Raw genomic sequence first — 23,580 nt, forward strand, 5'->3', positions numbered from 1 at the left:
TTAACAGAAAGAAAAGAACAAGTTTAACAGTTCAAAAGATCAAAAGAGCTAAAAAGTTAAAATTAAATCCAAAAGATGGTAGCACTTTTGTGAGCGAAAAAGAACAAAAAGTAAACAAATAAATCGATAGATGTCACTGTTGATTGGAACATTGAAAATCTCAACGAACTGAAAATTGTAACGAAATATAAATTCAGTTGTTAACTTGGCGAAAGTAAAATAAGTTAAATTGTTAAATTAACGTTTTAATGGAAAGACTTTGTTGTTAATGTGTATACACTTTAATGTATATACAAGAGAAATTTTTTTACTTCTTCTTGTTATTCCAACAATCAATGAGATTCTCATTCACTAAATGTAACCTTTAACGACGACAACAATTTAGTAATAATATTAATCATTTTTTTTTTTCTTAATCAATATCGTTTAAATTAACTTGTAGTTCCTTTTAATTATATTGGAGAAAATTTTTTCTTCCCTTCTTTTTTCACTAATTACAAGACATTAATCGTATTAATTGTGTTGACAAAATACTCTTTTTCCATTTTGTTTTTCTCCCAATTCTGTTTATCCTTTTAATTTTTATATTATTGATATTTTTTACTCCAATTTAATTGATCATCTATTCTTGATTTGATTAAGTCTTCATCCCTTTTTTTTCCAACAACAATTACAATCATTTTAATCATCTTGTGATTGTTGATAATCATAATCAATCTTCCGTCTTGTGTCTGTGTGTCACCTTAATCATTCTGGTATCATGGTAACCCTGGAGTTCAGTTGGAAACCGGACCAAAAATCATCATCATCTTAGGATAATTAGTAAATCATCATCATCATTATTATCATTATTTAGTATAGACATCAAACAACATTAATTAAATTGTGATTTCTTCCTCATTGTTACATTGGTAGACAACTAAATTAAAAGAGCGAGAGAGAGTGAAAGTGATTCCAATCAACTAATAGTTGAAAGGAAAATAATAGAAAACCAATTTAAAATAACGAATTGATTAGTTTTAATTGTGTTGATTTTTTTTCCTCTTTTCTATCGTTAGCTTTACACTTTTAATCCAATAATAATCAATTTCCATTGATAATTTAACCTAATCATTAATAGATTTTACATCTTGTCCAAACACCTTTGCTGTGTTAATTACAATTCTGTGTTAAATAATCAATTTTGATTAATCATCATCATCAATTCTGTGATTTAATTGTGTCATAATTGTATCTCCAATCTACCTCAGTGTCTAAATATCATTTCTTTTTCTCTCTCTCATCAAATTGTCTTTGTAAATTGTTTACCTTAATTCCCATAATTACAACCTAATCCTAATCACTTTCATCTTGTATTGTCCATCCAATGCCTTTAAACAACAAGTATATAATTTATTATTATTACCCCAAGTGATTACTTTCCTCTATACAACAATTAAGGATTGAAAAAACAATTGATATAATCTTATAATCAACTAGAAATTTAAACAAATACAAAAGCCAATGGTGATTAAACAAGATTCAAATAAAGTGTCAAAGGAGAGGAAAAATCTTGAATCAGTTAATCAAGAATCAACAAGAAGCAATTTAAGGTTAAATTAACTAATTGCATCTGAAACCTCTATCAATTTTCTTAATTATTGCTAATATATTACAACTACAATCAATAGTTAATCAACAACAACAATTATGTCAAACAATACGATATCAACAAACATTTCAATCTCAAACAATTCAACGGACCAAATGATGGACAGTTTATCATTAAAGTGAGTAAATCAAAATTAAATCAACTAACCATTAATTGTTGTAGAATCTCCTCCACCCATTTAATTGAATTTAACAATTAATTGACAATCAAAGTGGTTAGGAAACAAAAATCAAATCAGAATCAAACCAGAATGCAAATCAAGTTTCGATTCAAAGCAAAAGTAATAATAAATTAATAGATTGACAATTAATTCATTTTTCAAATCATTCATTCAAATTATGAACTAAATTCCAGTTTCTTTAATCAACTTTTCTCTCCGATAATTAACCATTGATTGTGAATTTAAAAAGGTTTGGTCATGGTAGTAATTGTAATCAGAGGGGAAAAAAAAAGATTCCATGTAATTATCATGTAATAACATTGAGAAAAAGAGTCACTCTTGAAATGATTAAAAAATTGATCATTTAGTGATAAAGTAATTAAAGGAAAATAGGTAAATGATTGATCGTTAATTGTTACATATGAAAATACATTAGAATATGGGAAATAAATGATTTGAGGATAAATTGGAGAATCAGAAAGTCACCGAACTAATTTGATTATCATTAATCCAAAAGGAAATCGCGTGTTAACCATCGAGACAATCAGTAAATTGTTTGAGGATAATGAGAGTAGACACAAAATCAGCAAATACACACTACAAGTGAATCCTTTTTCTTTCATATCGAATGTTGAAACTTCATTGATTAACTGTTAATCTCAAGTAAAATGGAGTAAAAAAATTAACCATAGATATTAATAGGATAAAGTAACTAATACCTTCCTCAATAATGTAACATGGTTTCAGGGATAAACCTTTTCAAGGTCGATTCAATAAGCTATCAGTTACATTCAATACTTTTTTTTGACATAATTTCCCATGAAAGATGATCTTGATTATCATCATCAACATGATGGTTATGATGATTAAGATGAACATGATTATCTATACGAATGAAAATTTCCAGCATACAGAACGGATTAAGTTGACTGTTAATAAATGTATTCCTCTGATTGTTGTTGATCATGTTGACATATAAAAAAAACTAACGTTTAAATTGTTTATCCTCAACAATAATCATCATCATGATTACATGATAAACTACTCAAGGTTCTAGGTCAATCATTATATTAATAATCAATTGTAATTTTTATCCATTAAGTTTTGATTGGCATTGATTTCACTTAATCAGCTCTCTAATCCTCCATATAAACATATTAATCTTGCCTCCCGATTCATTCATTAAATTGTTTTTCAACCTGCTAATTAATTAGCTTTAATTGTTACAAGAATTGTTAGTTAATTGTTTGTTTGTTTTTCTATTATATTTAGACGAAGTGAAACTTTACACATTTCGGATCCCGAAAAAAACACCAAACCCGGTAAACGAATCAATTGCCGCTTATTTTGTTGTGGGTTCGTATTTGGCCTCATCAGCACGATATTGATTTTCGCAGTCACATTATGTAAGTTGCAACAATTAACTTTAATCATTTATTTACATCGAAATCTAATTGTTCACCTTTAGTTCAACTTTGATTATCCGATAACAGACAAAAAAAGTTATTGGCAATTAGTTTCAATCTGATTTGTTGCTTTAATTGTTGTGCTTTTGTTTGATTCTGTTTACCTTTCGTGATACTAATTTTCCAACAATTAACATTTAATTAGTTAACCAAAATAATCAAATATTCACAATTATCATTATTAACCTTTTGTTATCATTGTTGAAACTTTTTTCGTGGTTGTAGACAATCAAATTATTAAACTAATCAACTTGATTATCGGATAAACAATTGAGCTTTTTTCTATTATTATTTATACTATCAGGTTGTTACCTTTAATTACTAATCATTTTATAAATAGCAATAGGATAACAAACAGTTTATCAAGTAATTTAATTTAAATTTAAATGATCTTGAAAATTATTAATATTATCTTTCATCATCGTAATTAAATCCTATCATCAATAAGTCCAGTCAATTATTATTAACCATGGGCGATATTGATTAAATCTTTAAACAATTTATTATTAATAATCAATTTTCATATCGATTAGTCTGTTAATTACATTGTGACTTTTTCTTATTCAATGAAAAAATCAAGGTTAAGAATCAATTGTTACCAACAATTAACACATTGCAATCAACGATAAGCAATAATTAACACTTTCACTGTTCATACTCTTCATCGTGATCATAGTTAATTATAAATTTCTAATTGTGATCAATAGTATTTGCAGATTGTTCCGATGATACAATTAATCAATAAACAGCAATTTTCTTTGTTCAGTAGCAATTAACAGTTAGAATGAGAGAGAGAGAGAGAGAGAGAGAGAGAGAGAGAGAGAGAGAGAGAGAGAGAAATGTAAACAATAAAAGCGAATATAATTTATTGATTGAGTTCATGAAGATTTTTCGATTTTTTTTCGAACTGTCGACTAATTAGTCACGTGATTTGTTTCGAATTGTTCATTAGATACTTTCGATTACATGGGAACAATTGTTCTAGATATGCCATATTCACCTTGGAAGCAACAACAACGTTCATCGAGTTTCAATCGAACCGCTTCAACCTCCTATTCGCATCCTGATGGAGGTTCATTAATACATGATGATAATTCTGGTCATTCTCATGCTCATCATGCTCATCATCAGCAGCAACAATTTGATCCAATCAGCAGATCATATGTTTTACCTGATAGATTCAACTCAACATCAACAATCAGCTCTGTAATTAACAATCAGGTTAATAATAATAATAATAGTCTAAGTTCAACTCAGGTAAAGTTTTCATTCAATAATTTTTTTCATAAAGGAAACTAAAAAATGAATTAACTTACTAGCCAATTATCAACACAATTTAACTGACATTTGCTAACAATTTACTCTAATTACATTATTATAAAATTAACTAGAGATACAGAAATTCAAATGTTAATCAGATCAAATTCCTAGTTGATTGTTACAATCAAACATTAATTTAAAAGGTCAATAGTTTCTGATTTATCAATATAACATGATGATACTGGTCAGTTAATCAATAGATGAATTTTATTAATGATAATTTTATTTATCATTTTTTTTTTCAGCCAAAAAACTCAGAATCCGATAAAAGGCAGATCACCATGAATTCTGGTGATCTTCTGGTTAATTCTGGTAATGATATTGATGTTGTCACAAATGAGACATCAAGAGTTCATCCTGATGATAATAATCATCATGAAAGTAATGATGATGATGATGATGATGATTCATCTCATGTTTCCCCTCCTTTCCAGCCAATTCAATTTGACGATTCAGGTAAGAATGATAATTAATTGTGACAATTTGTTTCCTTTTTTTTGAATTTACATATTTGTCCATCATTATGAATCTCACAACAATTAAAATTAATTCATCAGTCGGAATATAAATATTTCTCCCCTAATGAATTTGATACATTTAATAGGTTAATATTTCTGTCAAGGGTCAAGCATTTACAGAGTACATTAGTTAAGCCAGAAAATTTGCCCTCTGGCCATTTGGTGATGGGATTTACCCCTTTTCTTTGAACGGGGATCAAATCCTTTAAAAATCAAATAAACAAATGACCATCTATGTATTAAAACATTAGCCCTCAGGCCAATTAAACAAAATTAGGACCCGTTAGACCAGCAAATCGTTTTAATAACTATTTTTTCATGACTTTGATTCCGGTCCGGAATTGATGATTATTATTATATTACAGTTTCCGTTGTCAACGGGTTAATCTTTGACCTGGTTTTCTTTATTTTCTCATAATAAAATTGAAACATTTCATCAATTGGTGGTCATTAATTTCCCTAACACTGACCACACATACGCTCATCTATGAGGTACTTTAAATATTTAAATTCAGGTCAAGATCAGATTAATTATTTTCTTTTCATTATCCAAACACTTAACTCAACAAATGAAAGGTTAAGTTTCTGGTAAAAGTTGCTGACCATCAGATTAGTTTCATTCATGGTCACTTAATTAGCTATTATTAGTATTCGAAAGGCGTTAATTGTATCATTATCTACTATTCTAGAACTGTTCGAACTTGTTATTCAACTGATTAAATATTTAAACTCTATTATCAACAAATAACTTCCTTAGTATTTTGATTGAATCTAAATTGTTTTCTCCCGGTATCATGATAATTAAAGATACAGAAAATTATCATTATCAGAATAATAGTTTCCCGATAATATTTGCATAATCAATTTTAGTTAATTGTGAACAATTTGGTGAAATATTATACAGATTTTTTCAAAGAAAACTATTTTCGAACAGCAATCAGTTAATTGTTGCAACTTTCAGGCAATTTAAACAATCATGTCAAATTGTATCAGTTGATTGAATCCGAAAGGTATTAACAGTAATCAAGACATGTATTGTATTTATAGCTTGAAAAAAAAGTGAGATGAACATGAAATCAAGTAAATTGTTGTTGATTGTTGTCAATTGTTTCATACACCATTTAATTTAATTATGAAATTGCATTTCAAAACTAAATTACCAACTTGATAATAGCTTTTAAATGAAGATGTCACTCTCATAATAAACATTGAAAGTAAACAAAAATTTAATAGTCAATTTTTTTTACTAAATCAATTGATCAACTTTTAATTGTCAAAACAATCAAAAAATAATAGATCATTATCAAAATTTTATAAAAATTGTAACAATTTAATACCAATGATTGTCTCAGTTGTATCAACAATCAAAGTGTCAACATTATTCAATAGCTAATTAACTTGAACTAATTGAATTGTTATATTGTTAATTATCATTTGGGTTCTCCAACTTAATTATAATTTAATATTATTTCTTGTTTTTTTATCAAACAGCGGACTCGGTGTTTAACAACAATAATCAAGTCCGTCGGGATGGAAAGACAATTGACCTTTCACAACGGTCAACAACATCGGCACCTTATTTAATTGCCGATAATATAACAGTTAATCATCATCATGAAAATAGTTCTGAATCATCAACATTATCATCTATTGGCACTTCTGTTGAGATGATGATAATGGAGACATCAAATCGTAAGGATAATATTTCATCCGAATCAATTGTCACCTTGATCCCACCAGAGTCAGAAATTACAATTGTAACCAGAGAAATACTCAATCATACCGATAACAATAGAGGTCGAAATAGTCCCTTGGGGTCAGTTGGTAGTCGATCGGTCAATATGACAAATGATGATGATGAAAGTTTACCAACCGTTTCCACAATTATAACGTTTGGATTCATTGAAAATTCTGAAAACTCAAGTACACTTCAAGATGGATCCAATAATTCACATGAAAATCAGTCAACAATTATCACCGAATCTCCAATCGGTGGTATAATAATTGATTTAACAACTAATGGTCAACCAGAGATGACCGATAAAATGACCATTGGCATTTCATCAAGTAATTTAACGACCACCAATGAACCAAATGACCACAACAAGTCAACATCACCACATTCAGATCTTAAGGTAACATTGGATATTGATTCTCAATCAATTAGTAACAATCAAACTGAATCAACGCCATTAATCAACGTGACACAATCAGCGACAATATTAACAACACAAGCAACTACTTCAATATCACCAACAATTAAGTTAACACCAACAACTTTAACCACAACATTAAAATCAATGATACAGTCCAATGAACCGTTAACTTCATCATCAACAATGTCACCATCTTTGAGTGAAAGTGACACCCAAAGACAATTCAACAATTTAACAATTAACATTACCAACAATCAGACAACAGTTACAAAAGCCAATGAAACCTTGCCAACGACCAAAACAATTAATCAAACCAAATTAAGGATTGGTGATTTAGCGACACAGGATAATAATAATACCAATGAATCAAAACAATCAGATCCTTTGATTGTTACGAGGAAACTTGAAATTACATTAACTACAACACCTTTAACCACGTTAATTACCAATGTTAATAGTAGTGAAAATGAACAATTTACACCAACAATTAAATCACAATTGATTGAAAAGTCTACCAACGATTCCAATTATAATAAAACTGATCATCTTAATCATTTACCTTCATCTGATTACAATTTAACCATAATCACATCAATGGATAATTTAAACAATTCAAATGTTAATTTAACCCAATCAACAATTCATCCAGTTGAAAGGTCAATCATTGATAATTCAACGATTAATAATCTCAACAATTTAACAAATGAAATGATAACAATTAATGGTGGTAACAGTTCATTGGATATTGATAATCTATCGATAACAATTAAAATCCCGGTAATAATCAACGGGACCAATTTAAATGATTCCAATGATTTAATGATTAAATCAAACGCTACATCAAATTGGGAAAAACAATCAAACTCAACCCAAATTGTGAACAATTTATTCACCAATGAAACGGAAACGATCAATGGAACCTCCTCAAGATTAAATGAAACAATTACACCAATCGAATTGATTGGAAATAATCTAAACGAATCTCTATCAAATTTAACAATTGATTCAGTTAATGGAACATCGGACAATTACAATAATAATACAATGGAATCAATGATTGGAACCACAGCAAGTCCATTGGAATGTAATTCTAAGCAGATTCGTTGCTTTATCAATCAAGATAAAGAGGCTTGTCTATCAGCTGATGTTGTTTGTGACGGTGTTCGTGATTGTACCGATGGTTCAGATGAATCTGATTGTAGTCAATCATGTGGATCAAATTTCAGGTGTGGCAATGAATCAAGTGTAACCTGTATTTCCCGTAAATACCTTTGCGATGGTCTAATGGACTGTGATGATGGTTCAGACGAATCATCTTGTTACTTTGCCTCATGTGAGAATCAACTTTCCTGTGCCGATAAATCATCTTGTCTCCTTCCAATTCAAGTTTGCGATGGTAAATATGATTGTCGTGATCACTCAGATGAACAAGAGTGTGGTAAGTAGATTAACCTATTGTGTAGTTTTTTTTTTATTACCTGAGAGAGAAATCAAGTTTCCAGAATAAAACTAGGCCATAGATCGTTGAGGTCTATAGCGCTTATGGCAAATACGGTCAGTTAATTGTTAGCTTGTAACTTTTTTCTTCTTCTTCTCTTACCATCAACTCTCCGCTAATATCATTTCTTAGATAATCACTAGATGAAGTGAAATTAGAGGCTTTCGGTCAGGTCATTTCTATGGAAAGAAACTTAAGATTATGAGAGAGAAAATTTCATTGCGATAATGTCCAAAGTCTAGGTAAAGGTAAACTCGTGCAAAATAATGAAGCTCAGCATCTATTTGACTGATTGATTGGTTGGAAGACTTAATTGTTATGTAAAAAGATGATGATAATGATTAAATTGTACCTTTGAAATGTTAATTTTTGCAAGAGAAACAATTTCTCTCTCTTAATGATTTTCATGATAAAAAAAACCAGTATCATGATGATTATAATCATCATTATATTAATCGTTTCATAGTCATTAGGGAAATAAATCTTGAGCTGGTTTTTAATCATTGATTGTTAAACCAGTTAAGATGAATCATTAAATAAGATTGACCGATCTCTGGGTATCACTTTTTTTTTCGCGATTAAACTTACTAATCTTTCTTCATTTTCTATTGACCAGTTGACCATTCGACCTGTTTATCGGTGGGTAAATTTTTCTGTGACAATATGTGCATCGAGTACTCGTTACGATGTGATGGTTCAAAGGACTGTTCTGATGGTACCGACGAATCGAACTGCAGTAAGTATCATCATCATCATCATCTTACGAGTAATTAAGGTTTGAACATTTGGTTTTTTTTGCTAATCCATGGGTTCATTAATCTCCCAATCAGGAAGAGAGTAGGAAATGATGGTAACCACTTAGTAAATTGTTACAATTTAGGTTAAATCAGAGTTAAATTACTAATCCATACTGTGAGAAAATGAAACAATATTAATTGGTATTCTAAGTTCATTTTCCTTCAAATTCAATACTCTCCCTCTCTCTCTATGGTAGATTAAATGTATTAATAGTTGATAGAAGATTAAAAGTCGTCTTTAAAATGGATATAAATACCTAGAAGATGATTGAGATGATGATGATGAAGAAAATAATCAAAGTAAACCATTTCTACCTGGAGTGAGAGAGACGTAGAAACCTTGATGATAAAGAGGAAAAAAACATACGGAAAACTAGGGATAAATGGCGATTGTTTCCCTAATGAGTTTCCCTTTTTTCCATCATCATTCATCTTCCCATCATCATCATCAACAACCATCAACATGATGATTATCTTTGTGGTGTAAAGATGTAATTGTGATGAAGTGAAAGTTTTTCTCCCCGTAACTGCCAATACAATTGAAGAGAGTTTTTTTTTCACTGATACTGACCCACTCTCTAACTTTGCCCTAGTTTTCCAGGTAATAGGCAATGTATTAGGGCGTGTAAATGAACTTTGAAAGGTACAGAAGAAAAATCAAAGTGAAAGTACAACGAAAGAAAAAAAAAGTTGCAATTACGCATCATTATCGCCTCCGGCTAAAGATTTAAGATGTTCAATATTAATAACAATTTAGGTAAATGAAAGTAAAAGTTACGAGAAAGAAATGAAAAAAAAAATTGATTGGTGAAAATGATGAGCCTCGAAATCCTTGGGATTAATTATATTTCAAAGTTAATTGTTTGTAATCAAATTGATTCACCTTAATGGATTCATCATGCTTACCTTTCAAAAAGGTGAGGTTATGATAATTAACATGATGAACCCGAAGATGTTACAATTTACCTTAATCATCAATATTATTGATCTCTAATTATCAAACTTTTTGATTGAATTAATAGTTTGAAAACCTAACAATTAAAATTGAAGATTAGCAACATTTAATTTTATTATCATCCATTTCTTAATCATCATTATTCAGGTCAAATCTTTGTGACTAATAACTAATCGTTTAATTGTGAAAATTTACTTGAAAATTTAAATTGCGCTCGAAAATTTGGTTTCATAATTACCAAAGTAGTTAATTGTTGAGTTTAGAAAAACTTTTCCATCTTTAACAATTAACTAGAAAGCTACAATCAGATTAACAATTTGATTTAATGATCACCATTAACAATTGGTCAGAAATTAATTGTCAAGGTAAATCAATAAAAAAAACTACGATTCCTCAACTAAATTAACATAATTACTCAATTGAAACTTTAATCACTATTACAATTTATCATCACATTTACCTTAACAATCAATTGTTCACTTTTCCTTAATCATTTCTTGTTAATTCAGTTCTTTTGATTTTGTTTTTTTTTTGAAAATCTTTTCTCCATGGATCATGATTTAAGTTAATTGTTTACTTGATTGTGTGATAATCAAGATCGCAATTGTCAATGTTATCGGAAACGGAAATGTTATGTTATTTTCCTGTGATGCAAATGCTACAATTTACATTGATGATAATCAGTTAATTGTCTGAATTAATTAACACTTTCAAGAAATAGATGAAAACAAATTAATCAAGTTAACATAATCAAAAGTTTGAAAATGTTAATTATCTAACAATTAGTGTTGGTAATTCCATAATTAATACAATGTGTCTGCTTTTCTGAATAGCAGCAATTAATTGTTGTCTATTTCTTGATCAAGTAAATTCCCCAAGGGCAAATGATTACATCTTAATTAACTCAATTGATTGTGATTAGCATAATATTGTAAACCTATTTCTTGATTAATCATTTAACTAAATCTTTTCATCATCGTAATCAGAAAACCATTGACATTGAGATTGAATAATTTATTTAATTGTTGATTGTTTATCAACTACAGACAATCAATATCTGAAATAATTTCCATTAATTTCAATGTTAATTTACTGATTGTTGACTTTCACCATGAAACAATTTCCTCTGTAGTTAATGGTTGAAAAGTAAACACAATTAAAAAAAACATTTCGTACAATTTGCCAACTATCATTTCATGATTATCTTGATTGTTGATTGTGAACGTTTATCAAATGTAGGCAACAATCAGCAATCACTTTCTATTTACAATTAACTCTTTTTTTTTATTTGCTCGTTGATTCAGTTTAGTGATTGATAAATTATCATCAATCAGATACAATTACAATCGAGACATCGTTCTGTAAGGTCACCCAATTAGTTTTTCCGTCAATCAAATTTTCATGCTCAATTAAATATGTCAATAGACTTGTTGATTTGCTTAAATTGTTGTTAAATTGTATTTCTAACAATTGATATAATAAAGTATTTACTATCAATTTGTTTTTCCTTTTTTCTTGATCGTTATCATGAATGATTAACACTCCAAATTGATCAACTTAATACAATTATATCACTTAAATTAATACTTGTCGTTAATTGTTAATCAAATCGTTTCGACAAAAAGTTAATCATGATTTAGTTTTCCTGTTATCTTAATAGCAAAGGAAACCGTAACAATCAGATTGACTGGATTAACCTTTATTGTCCGGAATTGATTACCATTAAAATGAATCTAATGCCAAATAATTAATGATCAAAGGAAAACAATCAATTAGTTAATCAATCAATTTTTTTTCTAAATTAATTTAGCTTGCACAAATGAAGAGTTTAAATGTTGGAATGGCGATTGTATTGACAAAACTTTGGTCTGTGATGGTCAAGTTAATTGTCGTGATTCGAGTGATGAATGGTCTTGTGGTGAGTATTAATTGTTGAGAATAATCATCTAATAATAATAATAGATAGCAATCGACTTTGTAATCTTAATTGTAATTCTTTTAATTTGATTTTAATTCAGTTAAAACTGATGAGAACAACGTGGTCTCAATGGTCAATCCGTCAACTGGAAATTGGGCTTTACTTTGTGCTGATGAATCTCCTCTCGGTGAATCTGATTACTCCTTATTGTGCCAAAAAATGGGTCTCGAATCAGCTGTTAATTACTCAACAACCATAATTAAAACAATCGGTGAGGTTGAATGGGTTATCCATAATGGATCCAATGTGATCTCTCTCGAAAATTGTAATTCATCATCAATTTTGATGCTCGAGTGCCAAACATTTAAATGTAGCATGATGGCCACGACTCCATTACAGCCAACATCATCATCTACACAACCTTCATCTTTATCATCAACACTGTCCCCAACATTATCCACACCATTAGCCAATATCTCACCAATTCCAGAGTCAAGTTTAAACACTACTTCAACTAATACCACCACGACCACAACCTCCACCACCAAAGGTACCACCATGGTAACTGATAGTATTACCACTTCAACTAGTTCATCAACTACTTCACCATCAACTCCACTCATCTCATCAACATTGTCATCGGGAACATCTCCTTCAACATTATCTTCATCTAATGTACCCATAATTTCAAGCACACCACCAACACCAACCGGATCCTCACCCGCATCAACAATTGAAGCATCTTTATTAGCCATACCTGCCATTAATTACAATATCCCGTTGAGTCGTCCAACTCGAGCCGCGAGTCCTAATGAGATCCAATCAATGGTAATTGTCAAGAGAAACGCAACCGATTCAATCAAGAACAAGAAACAATGTCTCGCTCAAATTATATCACCAATGTGGCTTCTTTCATCAGCTGAGTGTTTAAAGTAAGTTTAATTGCTCGATAATAATCATCAATCCAAAAGTTCATTAACTTTCGAGATGAATCAAATCTCATGTTGTTAACATGCGAAGGAATCAGGAAGAAACAATTAATAACTTTTGTTTCCTGATTCCAATAATCAATCAACAAAGTTCACAAGAAAACAAAAGCTTTTGCACCATATGAATAGTAAATTTAATAAACTGATATTGACAATTAGTTAATCACAATTAAAGGTAACAACAAATGATCGTGTTAATGACCATTAATTTGATCAGAGAAAGTTATTAGACTCTCATGATTAATGATGATTTAAGATCAAAGGTTTAGTTGATTGATTGATTGTTGATTTTATCAATTAAGTTATTTGAATTGTTTATTGTTAATTACAATCGTTACTTTTTGCTAAGAGTTAATAAAATCAAGTTGATTAATTGATTTTTTCTTAATTTTCAGACAATTGCAAGATGTCCAAGGATTAATAGTCGAAGCGAATACAAGTCGGTTCCTTGGAACTGTTAATCAAGTAATTCTTCATCCGCACACATCAAAGTTCCGTTATCTTCATATTCGAGATTTTGACCTCGCCTTGATTAACTTAAAATCGCCTCTTCCATTGAGCTCAAGTTTGATGAGCTCAATTTGTCTACCCGAAAGTGACGTGGCCTCTGATATTACCTGTTTCATGCCAGTTCTTGGTGAGACGGAAGCTCGTCCCTACTTAATCCAGGATAGATCGTTATGTAATGAGCGTCGGCATTTCAATTCCTCTCTCAATCAACGGCAAATTTGTTCATCGGCAAGTGACGAATCGCCCGATTATGTACCTGATCCTGGTTCTAATCTTGTTTGCCTATCAAGTTCAACCGAATGGTTTATCGGGGGATTCGTGTCCTTTGCAAGTCCACGAACCAGTTACACTAAACACCCGTCGGTCTTTTCAAATGTATTTGCGATGAAAGATTTTATCAATCATGTGATTGCCGTTAATCTTTATCAATCTAAAATAGAGACGAAATTCAATTATACCTTTGACCTGACAAGTTCACTTGGAAACAATGAGACACTGATTAATAGCAATGGTACCTCATCAATAGACAATAATGACATTGGAAAAACAGATAATTCAATCGGAACAACAGTTAATCATGACAGCTTAAAACAAGCAATTAAAAAGTATTCAAACAATATCTTATTACACAATGGAACAGAAAATGTAACAATTAATCAATCGCTAATTGATTTAACAAAATTCGCTGATCGATCAAGATCATTGAATTTAGATTATGATAACTCATCAATTTATATTGACTCTCAATTGAACACTAACCAAACAATCAATGGTTCATCTCTAATCTTAGATGAACTTCCGATTATCAACAATCAAACAAACGGTACACAAAGAAATACTCTCAGATCTGAACATGGAAGATTAATTGATTTAGTTAATGATAATGAAAATGGAACAATTATTAATCAGATGGAGAAAACAACAAACTCGTCAAATCCAATTGATGAAAATCTATCATTTAATCCAACTACTGATTCGATATCAAACTCATCCATTAATACTACTTCAACATCGACATCAGCACTCACATCGTCTACACCAACAACACCATCGACACTAACAATCTCATCATCATCTTCATCAACACCATTTTCAATTTCCTCTTCATCTTCATCCTCATCTTCATCTTCATCAACAACTTCATTATCATCAAATGAGACTAACATGAGATCCATGATGATTATGGAAACGTCCACTGGTCCCACTACTTTAGGTGTTACTAATTATCCAATAATTAACAACATCACAATCATGAGAAATTAATTGTAACAAGAGAAAACAACTAATCAATTGATCAACATTCATTTTCCTTTTAAAATAGAAAATAAAATGAAATAAATGACAAACATTTCCACATTCAAATTATGATAATAGTTTAATGATCAGCTTTTTTTTTGATTACGATAAATAAAAACAAATTGTGATTAAAGTTACAAAGATATTAATTAATTAATTAAGAGAAGGAGAAACAATTGAAGAGGTAATTTTTGGGTAATTAAATGTAAATGTTGTTGAAAGAGATACGAGTATGAATTGTAATTAATACCTTTACCATTTTGAATATGAATTAAATGATTGATTGATTGATTGATTGAAGATTAATTATAGATTAATTATTATAAAAGGATACAAATTTAATCCAATTGTTAGGATTCAATGAGGATTGAAGGCTCATTCCAAACTGGTGAAATCTTTCCTGATTTATCATGACTTGATGATCCATTGGTTATCGTCCTTGATTGTTTATTTGTATTCTCATTAATTGTTACACTATTGGTGTTGATTATGTGAGAATTGGTTTGATTGTTGGTGTTGTTGGTGCTGTTGTTAGTGTTTAGGTTGGTGTTGGAGTTGGAGTTGGTGTTGGTGGTGATGTTTGTATTCGAGGTGTTGATTGTGTTTGCATTCGCGTTCATGTTTAAATTGTTCATCTTAAATTGATTAACCATTTCTGTCAATTTCTCATTCAAAATGTCATGACTTTTTGTGGCTCTCAAATGTTTCCCAATCAATTTCACTCTTTCAATTAGTTCGTTATCGTTGAGAATCTCATCGATTCCTTGGACAAGTTCGTCCTCGGTCACTCGATAGGGTAAGAAACATTTCCCAATCTTCTTGTCGATTGCCCTTCGGCCATTATCATGTTGGTCGCCAAAAAGAGGCATCACAATAAAAGGTTTACCAAAGTAAAGAGTCTCAATGAAACTATTGTTTCCACCATGATGAATGACCATGTCCACTCGAGGCATGATCTTCATCTGATTCAAGTATTTGGCTCCGGTCATGTTACCAGGTAATTGCATCTTCTCATGGTGAATACCCTTCGAGACGATGAATTTGTGTGGTGATTTACCGAGAATGTTAATCAATCGAGTCATCAACTGGTAATTGGATGTACCCAGGGAGCCGAGAGAGAACAGGATAATCTTGCAATTGGCATTTGAGGTGAAAAACGATTCATCGATTCCAAGGGGAATGTCATCAGTTCCTCGGACCATGTGATCAACTCGGAACCATTTATCTGGGACTGGGCCGAATTCGGAGTAGTCCAAGTCTTCCGGGTAAGGGTAAAGGTTGAGGAAGGGAGATTTACCCAGGATTGAGAAGTCAATTCGATCTTGTTTACTTGGGTCGATTCCTTTCGAACGATAAAACTCATCGAATGAACTTTTAATCTCTGCTAAACTCTCATTGAAGGCGATCCTCAACTTCTCAAACTCTTTGGGATCGTCGTTGATTCCAAAGGCCGACGAGTAAGGGGGAGCTCCGTATGACCAGTAGGCGAGAAGAGGATTGGTTGACCACAAGGTCACATAAGGGATGCCCGAATTGACGATGGCAGGAACGGAGACCCAAAAGTCGAATATAATCAAATCGGGTTTCATCCTTTCCAAAATCAACGAATATTGATCATCCGTTTTAATTAGATAATCATAGAAACTCTCGTTACTTGGCACATTCAGATGGATGAATTTCTCCACTGTCTCCATGTCAAACACTCGCGATCTTTGCTCCATGAATTTGCCCCACTTTTCCTGTGGATCTCGATCGGCCTCGAATCCATCGGCTTCAATCGCTTCGATACCAAAATCATTCCCAGCGACAGTTTTAGTCCAATTTTTGGGAACAATGAAAATACATTCATTCTCATAACGTTTCAAAATCTTTGCCAATCCAATGCAAGCATTTACATGACCATGGCTATTGGAATAACAAAAAGTCATTCATTCATTAATTCTCAATTCTTTCTAATTACATTCTATTTAACAATTTTATCAAAATAAAAAAAAGAAAAGAAAAAAGAAAGAAAGAAAATGATTGAATACACTTACCCATCCATAGGACAAAAGGCGATCTTCATTTTTTTCTTTTGATTATTCGATGATTCGAAATTTCTAAAAATCAATTAAAATCTAATAGAAAATCAATCACAATTACAATTACAATTACAAATATTAGAATATTTTGTTTATCAAGTGTCACAATTAAAAGTTGAAAACTAAATGAATATTTTACTCAAACTCCTTCTTAACTTTATCCTTCCAATCGCTTGACAAAATCGTCATTCTCTCTTATCTTTATCTTCATCATTACTCACTCACTCTTCTTCTCTCTCTCTCTCTCTCTCTCTCTTTCTCTCTTTCTTTCATATCTTTCTATTTATCTTCTTCTTCTCTCTCATCCCTCTTTCTACCTATGTTCCTACTCTCTCCTCCTTCCTCTCTCCCTCCGCCTCCTACTCTTACCTTTCGAGTGTAGTTCTGGCCTTGCAACATCTTATCCATATTAACGATAACACTTACAATTCAAATCAAATTAAATGAAAAACAACGTTAACCTTAAGGCAATCCTATTAAACATAAACATTTATCATCATCATACTTGTGATTATAATCAACCAACAAAAATTATCCAATCTAAATAAATATAACAATTGATTCTAATCACAAGTCATCAGGTATTAATCATCATTTTTATCATTAAAGTTTTGTTTTTCTTTACCTTATAAACATTATCTTTCTCTTAAGCAATATTTACAATTAACTTAACAACAATCAGTCAGTTAATCTGATCGATTAACTTGATCATGGACCAAATAATCAAAGTGTGTTGAGAAAAAGAAACTGGATTATCCAATAATATGAAAGATTGATTATTAAAAACCGAGAGTTTAATCACGTATGGATTAATCATCTTTTAACAAGATATCACTTAACGACAATCGTTAAGTATTAGAGGTTATTACGTTTAATGTGTAAGAAAACCCAAACCTCAACAATCAATTAATGATAATAATTTCCCCGGAATCAGTTGATTATCCGATCATCATGATGATCTGACGTCATTATCTTTATTATTATTTATTGTTAAAGCTAATTGAGATTCTTAACCATTGATTAGATTGGCCTCAAAATAATTAATTGTCATTGGAAATTAACAATATACCTGAAAATTAATTGAACGAAAATCAAAGTCCAGGTCTATCCTGATGATCGCAAGGGTAAAGTACGATATGGAATTGATATTAATCCACAAACCTTTTTTTCTCGTTTAATTGTTTCCATTAAATTGTACTGATTTGGTTAATTTCACTTCTTCAATCTCATTAAATTGTCAATAAATCAATTCCTTTAAGACAATAAACAATCAATTGATTCTATGGTTAATCTATTAATTGTCTCCTCTCCTCTCGTTTTGTTTTTTGTATGTTTCTAATCTTATTCAAGGAGATTTACGCTTCTTATTACAATTAACTGATTAACTTATTAACAGTAATTAAGATGATCGGGAAACCTCATTTACACCATATACTTATTACATGTATCATGCATAGTGTTGATGTTGAATTATCACCAATAAATCACCTTGATAAGAAAATCATTCACTCTTAATCGTTAATCTTACCAATGAATCAACTAATAGGTTTAGTGTTCAATGTCTTATAATCAATGAATACCATTTGATTTTACAAGAGATAGATGATTTAATTCACCTAATTTGAAATTGATCGTCCCAAATATTAATAGTAATTAAGGTAAATTAAAGTCTCATTATTTACCTTTTAATTGTATTTGTCGTCGTCAGCTGTTGACAACTGATTAGATGAAACTGCAAATCGGTAAATTAAGAGGATGAACAAGTGTTAGAAATCAATTTAAATTGGAAAGATCATCAGAAAATTACAATCACTCATTATCTTGGATACAGTAAGTATATAATTTTTTCTTCTTCTTCTAATGGTGAATGAATTTCACAGGTAGATCTTAATCGTTAAGATGAATATCATTCTCTTCATGTTCACCTTGTTGACTTTCTAAAGGTAACTTTTGATGATAGTTTTATCGTAACATGATTTTGCTGCAATGGACTGGATAGAATCGGTATCTAAGGTTCATAATGGCCAATGAACTTGTTGTCTCACGAGTTAAGCCTGAAAGCCAATGAACTTATTCAGATAAACTCAGGGAGAGAGAGAGAGAGAGAGAGATGATCCTGTTGATAATCATCATCTTCTTCCGCATAATAATCAATCAATTAATCGCATATTTTTGCCTCTTCTTATTGAGGGATTTTCTTCTTGTCAACCTTAATCATCTCATCAGAAAACCCTGAAAGTATTTCAATATCTGATTAAATTTAATTAAATTCTAAATTCAAGACCATTTAACTGATCAAAGTTAATCATTTTCTCAGTTAATTTGATTTGATTGCTGAGAAAGAAGTAAAAAAAAGGCAAATATAAAAACTTTTTTTCTGCTTCTTTAAAATCAAATTGCAATTAAGACTTGAAATTGATTTTAATGCTTTTTTTACAATTTACGTAGACACAATTATCACAATTATAATCATTTTTGATGATTTTCTTTCAAATTGATTTAAATAAATTACTGTCTCTTGACATAATCTTAAACGTTGATTTACATTTCATTAGCTTGATGATTGCACGATAAGTGATTAATGTTTGATTCAATTCAAATGGTTTCCGATTTAGATTAGTCTTTTAATCACCCAGGTTAATCCTCTTTTTCATTTCAAGTGTAAATTCATTGTTGTTATTGTAAAGGATTCACCTGTTGAATTGAGGAAACAGAAAAATAATTAGTTAATCAAGTGTTTAGTCAATTGATTGTTAATGACGAATACTGAGTTTTGATGATTGATTAAAGCTTCCTGGATATTGATTGAGAAATATTATTATTACTTGTTGATTATGGAAAAATAATAACATATAATTGACAATCCCATGTGAAAGATGATTAATTAATTATATGATAATAAACAAAATGAAATCATAGGAAAAGTTCATTGAAAAAAATACCGAACTTAATTGTAAACATTGTAATCAAGGTATCAACTTATTGAGTTAAGTTGTTGTTATTATCAAATGAGAGCAACTTTTGATTCTTAAATTGCAATACGAAAACACTTTCACTTGTAATTGTCAACAATTAACAGTTGATGCAACAATTGAGATGAATTCTTATCGATAAATGTTAATCTTTGTATTCCAATAATAATTTTTGATATTTGTACATATCGATTGGAATAGTTTTTATTACTAATAAACAGGATTGATGTAATAAAAAAGATTCAGTCTCTTGAATCTTTAATCACATGGGATGATAAATGTTTATGTTTAATAGGATTGCCTTAAGGTTAACGTTGTTTTTCATTTAATTTGATTTGAATTGTAAGTGTTATCGTTAATATGGATAAGATGTTGCAAGGCCAGAACTACACTCGAAAGGTAAGAGTAGGAGGCGGAGGGAGAGAGGAAGGAGGAGAGAGTAGGAACATAGGTAGAAAGAGGGATGAGAGAGAAGAAGAAGATAAATAGAAAGATATGAAAGAAAGAGAGAAAGAGAGAGAGAGAGAGAGAAAGAAAGAAAGAAAGAAAGAAAGAGAGAAGAAGAGTGAGTGAGTAATGATGAAGATAAAGATAAGAGAGAATGACGATTTTGTCAAGCGATTGGAAGGATAAAGTTAAGAAGGAGTTTGAGTAAAATATTCATTTAGTTTTCAACTTTTAATTGTGACACTTGATAAACAAAATATTCTAATATTTGTAATTGTAATTGTAATTGTGATTGATTTTCTATTAGATTTTAATTGATTTTTAGAAATTTCGAATCATCGAATAATCAAAAGAAAAAAATGAAGATCGCCTTTTGTCCTATGGATGGGTAAGTGTATTCAATCATTTTCTTTCTTTCTTTTTTCTTTCTTTTTTTCTTTTGTTTTTTTTTTATTTTGATAAAATTGTTAAATAGAATGTAATTAGAAAGAATTGAGAATTAATGAATGAATGACTTTTTGTTATTCCAATAGCCATGGTCATGTAAATGCTTGCATTGGATTGGCAAAGATTTTGAAACGTTATGAGAATGAATGTATTTTCATTGTTCCCAAAAATTGGACTAAAACTGTCGCTGGGAATGATTTTGGTATCGAAGCGATTGAAGCCGATGGATTCGAGGCCGATCGAGATCCACAGGAAAAGTGGGGCAAATTCATGGAGCAAAGATCGCGAGTGTTTGACATGGAGACAGTGGAGAAATTCATCCATCTGAATGTGCCAAGTAACGAGAGTTTCTATGATTATCTAATTAAAACGGATGATCAATATTCGTTGATTTTGGAAAGGATGAAACCCGATTTGATTATATTCGACTTTTGGGTCTCCGTTCCTGCCATCGTCAATTCGGGCATCCCTTATGTGACCTTGTGGTCAACCAATCCTCTTCTCGCCTACTGGTCATACGGAGCTCCCCCTTACTCGTCGGCCTTTGGAATCAACGACGATCCCAAAGAGTTTGAGAAGTTGAGGATCGCCTTCAATGAGAGTTTAGCAGAGATTAAAAGTTCATTCGATGAGTTTTATCGTTCGAAAGGAATCGACCCAAGTAAACAAGATCGAATTGACTTCTCAATCCTGGGTAAATCTCCCTTCCTCAACCTTTACCCTTACCCGGAAGACTTGGACTACTCCGAATTCGGCCCAGTCCCAGATAAATGGTTCCGAGTTGATCACATGGTCCGAGGAACTGATGACATTCCCCTTGGAATCGATGAATCGTTTTTCACCTCAAATGCCAATTGCAAGATTATCCTGTTCTCTCTCGGCTCCCTGGGTACATCCAATTACCAGTTGATGACTCGATTGATCAACATTCTCGGTAAATCACCACACAAATTCATCGTTTCGAAGGGTATTCACCATGAGAAGATGCAATTACCTGGTAACATGACCGGAGCCAAATACTTGAATCAGATGAAGATCATGCCTCGAGTGGACATGGTCATTCATCATGGTGGAAACAATAGTTTCATTGAGACTCTTTACTTTGGTAAACCTTTTATTGTGATGCCTCTTTTTGGCGACCAACATGATAATGGCCGAAGGGCAATCGACAAGAAGATTGGGAAATGTTTCTTACCCTATCGAGTGACCGAGGACGAACTTGTCCAAGGAATCGATGAGATTCTCAACGATAACGAACTAATTGAAAGAGTGAAATTGATTGGGAAACATTTGAGAGCCACAAAAAGTCATGACATTTTGAATGAGAAATTGACAGAAATGGTTAATCAATTTAAGATGAACAATTTAAACATGAACGCGAATGCAAACACAATCAACACCTCGAATACAAACATCACCACCAACACCAACTCCAACTCCAACACCAACCTAAACACTAACAACAGCACCAACAACACCAACAATCAAACCAATTCTCACATAATCAACACCAATAGTGTAACAATTAATGAGAATACAAATAAACAATCAAGGACGATAACCAATGGATCATCAAGTCATGATAAATCAGGAAAGATTTCACCAGTTTGGAATGAGCCTTCAATCCTCATTGAATCCTAACAATTGGATTTAATTTGTATCCTTTTATAATAATTAATCTATAATTAATCTTCAATCAATCAATCAATCATTTAATTCATATTCAAAATGGTAAAGGTATTAATTACAATTCATACTCGTATCTCTTTCAACAACATTTACATTTAATTACCCAAAAATTACCTCTTCAATTGTTTCTCCTTCTCTTAATTAATTAATTAATATCTTTGTAACTTTAATCACAATTTGTTTTTATTTATCGTAATCAAAAAAAAAGCTGATCATTAAACTATTATCATAATTTGAATGTGGAAATGTTTGTCATTTATTTCATTTTATTTTCTATTTTAAAAGGAAAATGAATGTTGATCAATTGATTAGTTGTTTTCTCTTGTTACAATTAATTTCTCATGATTGTGATGTTGTTAATTATTGGATAATTAGTAACACCTAAAGTAGTGGGACCAGTGGACGTTTCCATAATCATCATGGATCTTATGTTAGTCTCATTTGATGATAATGAAGTTGTTGATGAAGATGAAGATGAGGATGAAGATGAGGATGAAGAGGAAAAGGGTTGAATAGATGAAGATGAAATTGAAAATGGTGTTGATGACAATTTTGAAGTACCAATAATAATTGATGAGTTTTGTTAATATCGGTTTAGTTGTTTGATGGAAGGATAACTTTTTCAACTAAACGACTTGACGGCTTTGTTTTTTCCGTTTTATCAATAAATCTTTTTCTAATCAATCAAACATTAATTTCTAATAACAAAC

The 23,580-nt window shown here is 30.9% G+C and overlaps 3 protein-coding genes across 4 annotated transcripts; 2 read left to right on the plus strand and 1 right to left on the minus strand.

The window, feature by feature from the left end:
• The first annotated feature begins 194 nt into the window (after window positions 1-194).
• LOC128386879 (uncharacterized) lies at window positions 195-15,300 on the plus strand. 2 transcript variants are annotated; one of them, XM_053345986.1, is made up of 9 exons: window positions 195-1,769; window positions 3,084-3,217; window positions 4,230-4,534; window positions 4,843-5,053; window positions 6,607-8,709; window positions 9,386-9,505; window positions 12,332-12,439; window positions 12,540-13,371; window positions 13,824-15,300. In XM_053345986.1, the coding sequence occupies exons 1-9, from the start codon at window positions 1,690-1,692 to the stop codon at window positions 15,199-15,201; spliced, it is 5,271 nt and encodes a 1,756-aa protein (XP_053201961.1). In that variant the 5' UTR covers window positions 195-1,689; the 3' UTR covers window positions 15,202-15,300. The 2 variants fall into 2 exon arrangements, with proteins under 2 accessions (XP_053201961.1, XP_053201962.1); XM_053345987.1 differs by lacking the exons at window positions 4,230-4,534; window positions 4,843-5,053.
• Window positions 15,295-17,473, minus strand: LOC128386885 (uncharacterized UDP-glucosyltransferase YojK-like). The gene is made up of 2 exons (XM_053345994.1): window positions 17,271-17,473; window positions 15,295-17,139 (listed from the first exon to the last, which is right to left on the minus strand). Exons 1-2 carry the CDS (start codon window positions 17,297-17,299, stop codon window positions 15,585-15,587), a joined length of 1,584 nt encoding a protein of 527 aa, XP_053201969.1. The 5' UTR covers window positions 17,300-17,473; the 3' UTR covers window positions 15,295-15,584.
• Window positions 17,474-20,948: 3,475 nt separating this feature from the next.
• LOC128387185 (uncharacterized UDP-glucosyltransferase YojK-like) lies at window positions 20,949-23,108 on the plus strand. The gene is made up of 2 exons (XM_053346365.1): window positions 20,949-21,122; window positions 21,268-23,108. Exons 1-2 carry the CDS (start codon window positions 21,094-21,096, stop codon window positions 22,820-22,822), a joined length of 1,584 nt encoding a protein of 527 aa, XP_053202340.1. The 5' UTR covers window positions 20,949-21,093; the 3' UTR covers window positions 22,823-23,108.
• Window positions 23,109-23,580: the final 472 nt, after the last annotated feature.

Source organism: Panonychus citri, unplaced genomic scaffold, assembly GCF_014898815.1.
Source record: "Panonychus citri isolate SS breed McGregor unplaced genomic scaffold, ASM1489881v1 Contig00077, whole genome shotgun sequence".
Classification (NCBI taxonomy): domain Eukaryota; kingdom Metazoa; phylum Arthropoda; class Arachnida; order Trombidiformes; family Tetranychidae; genus Panonychus; species Panonychus citri.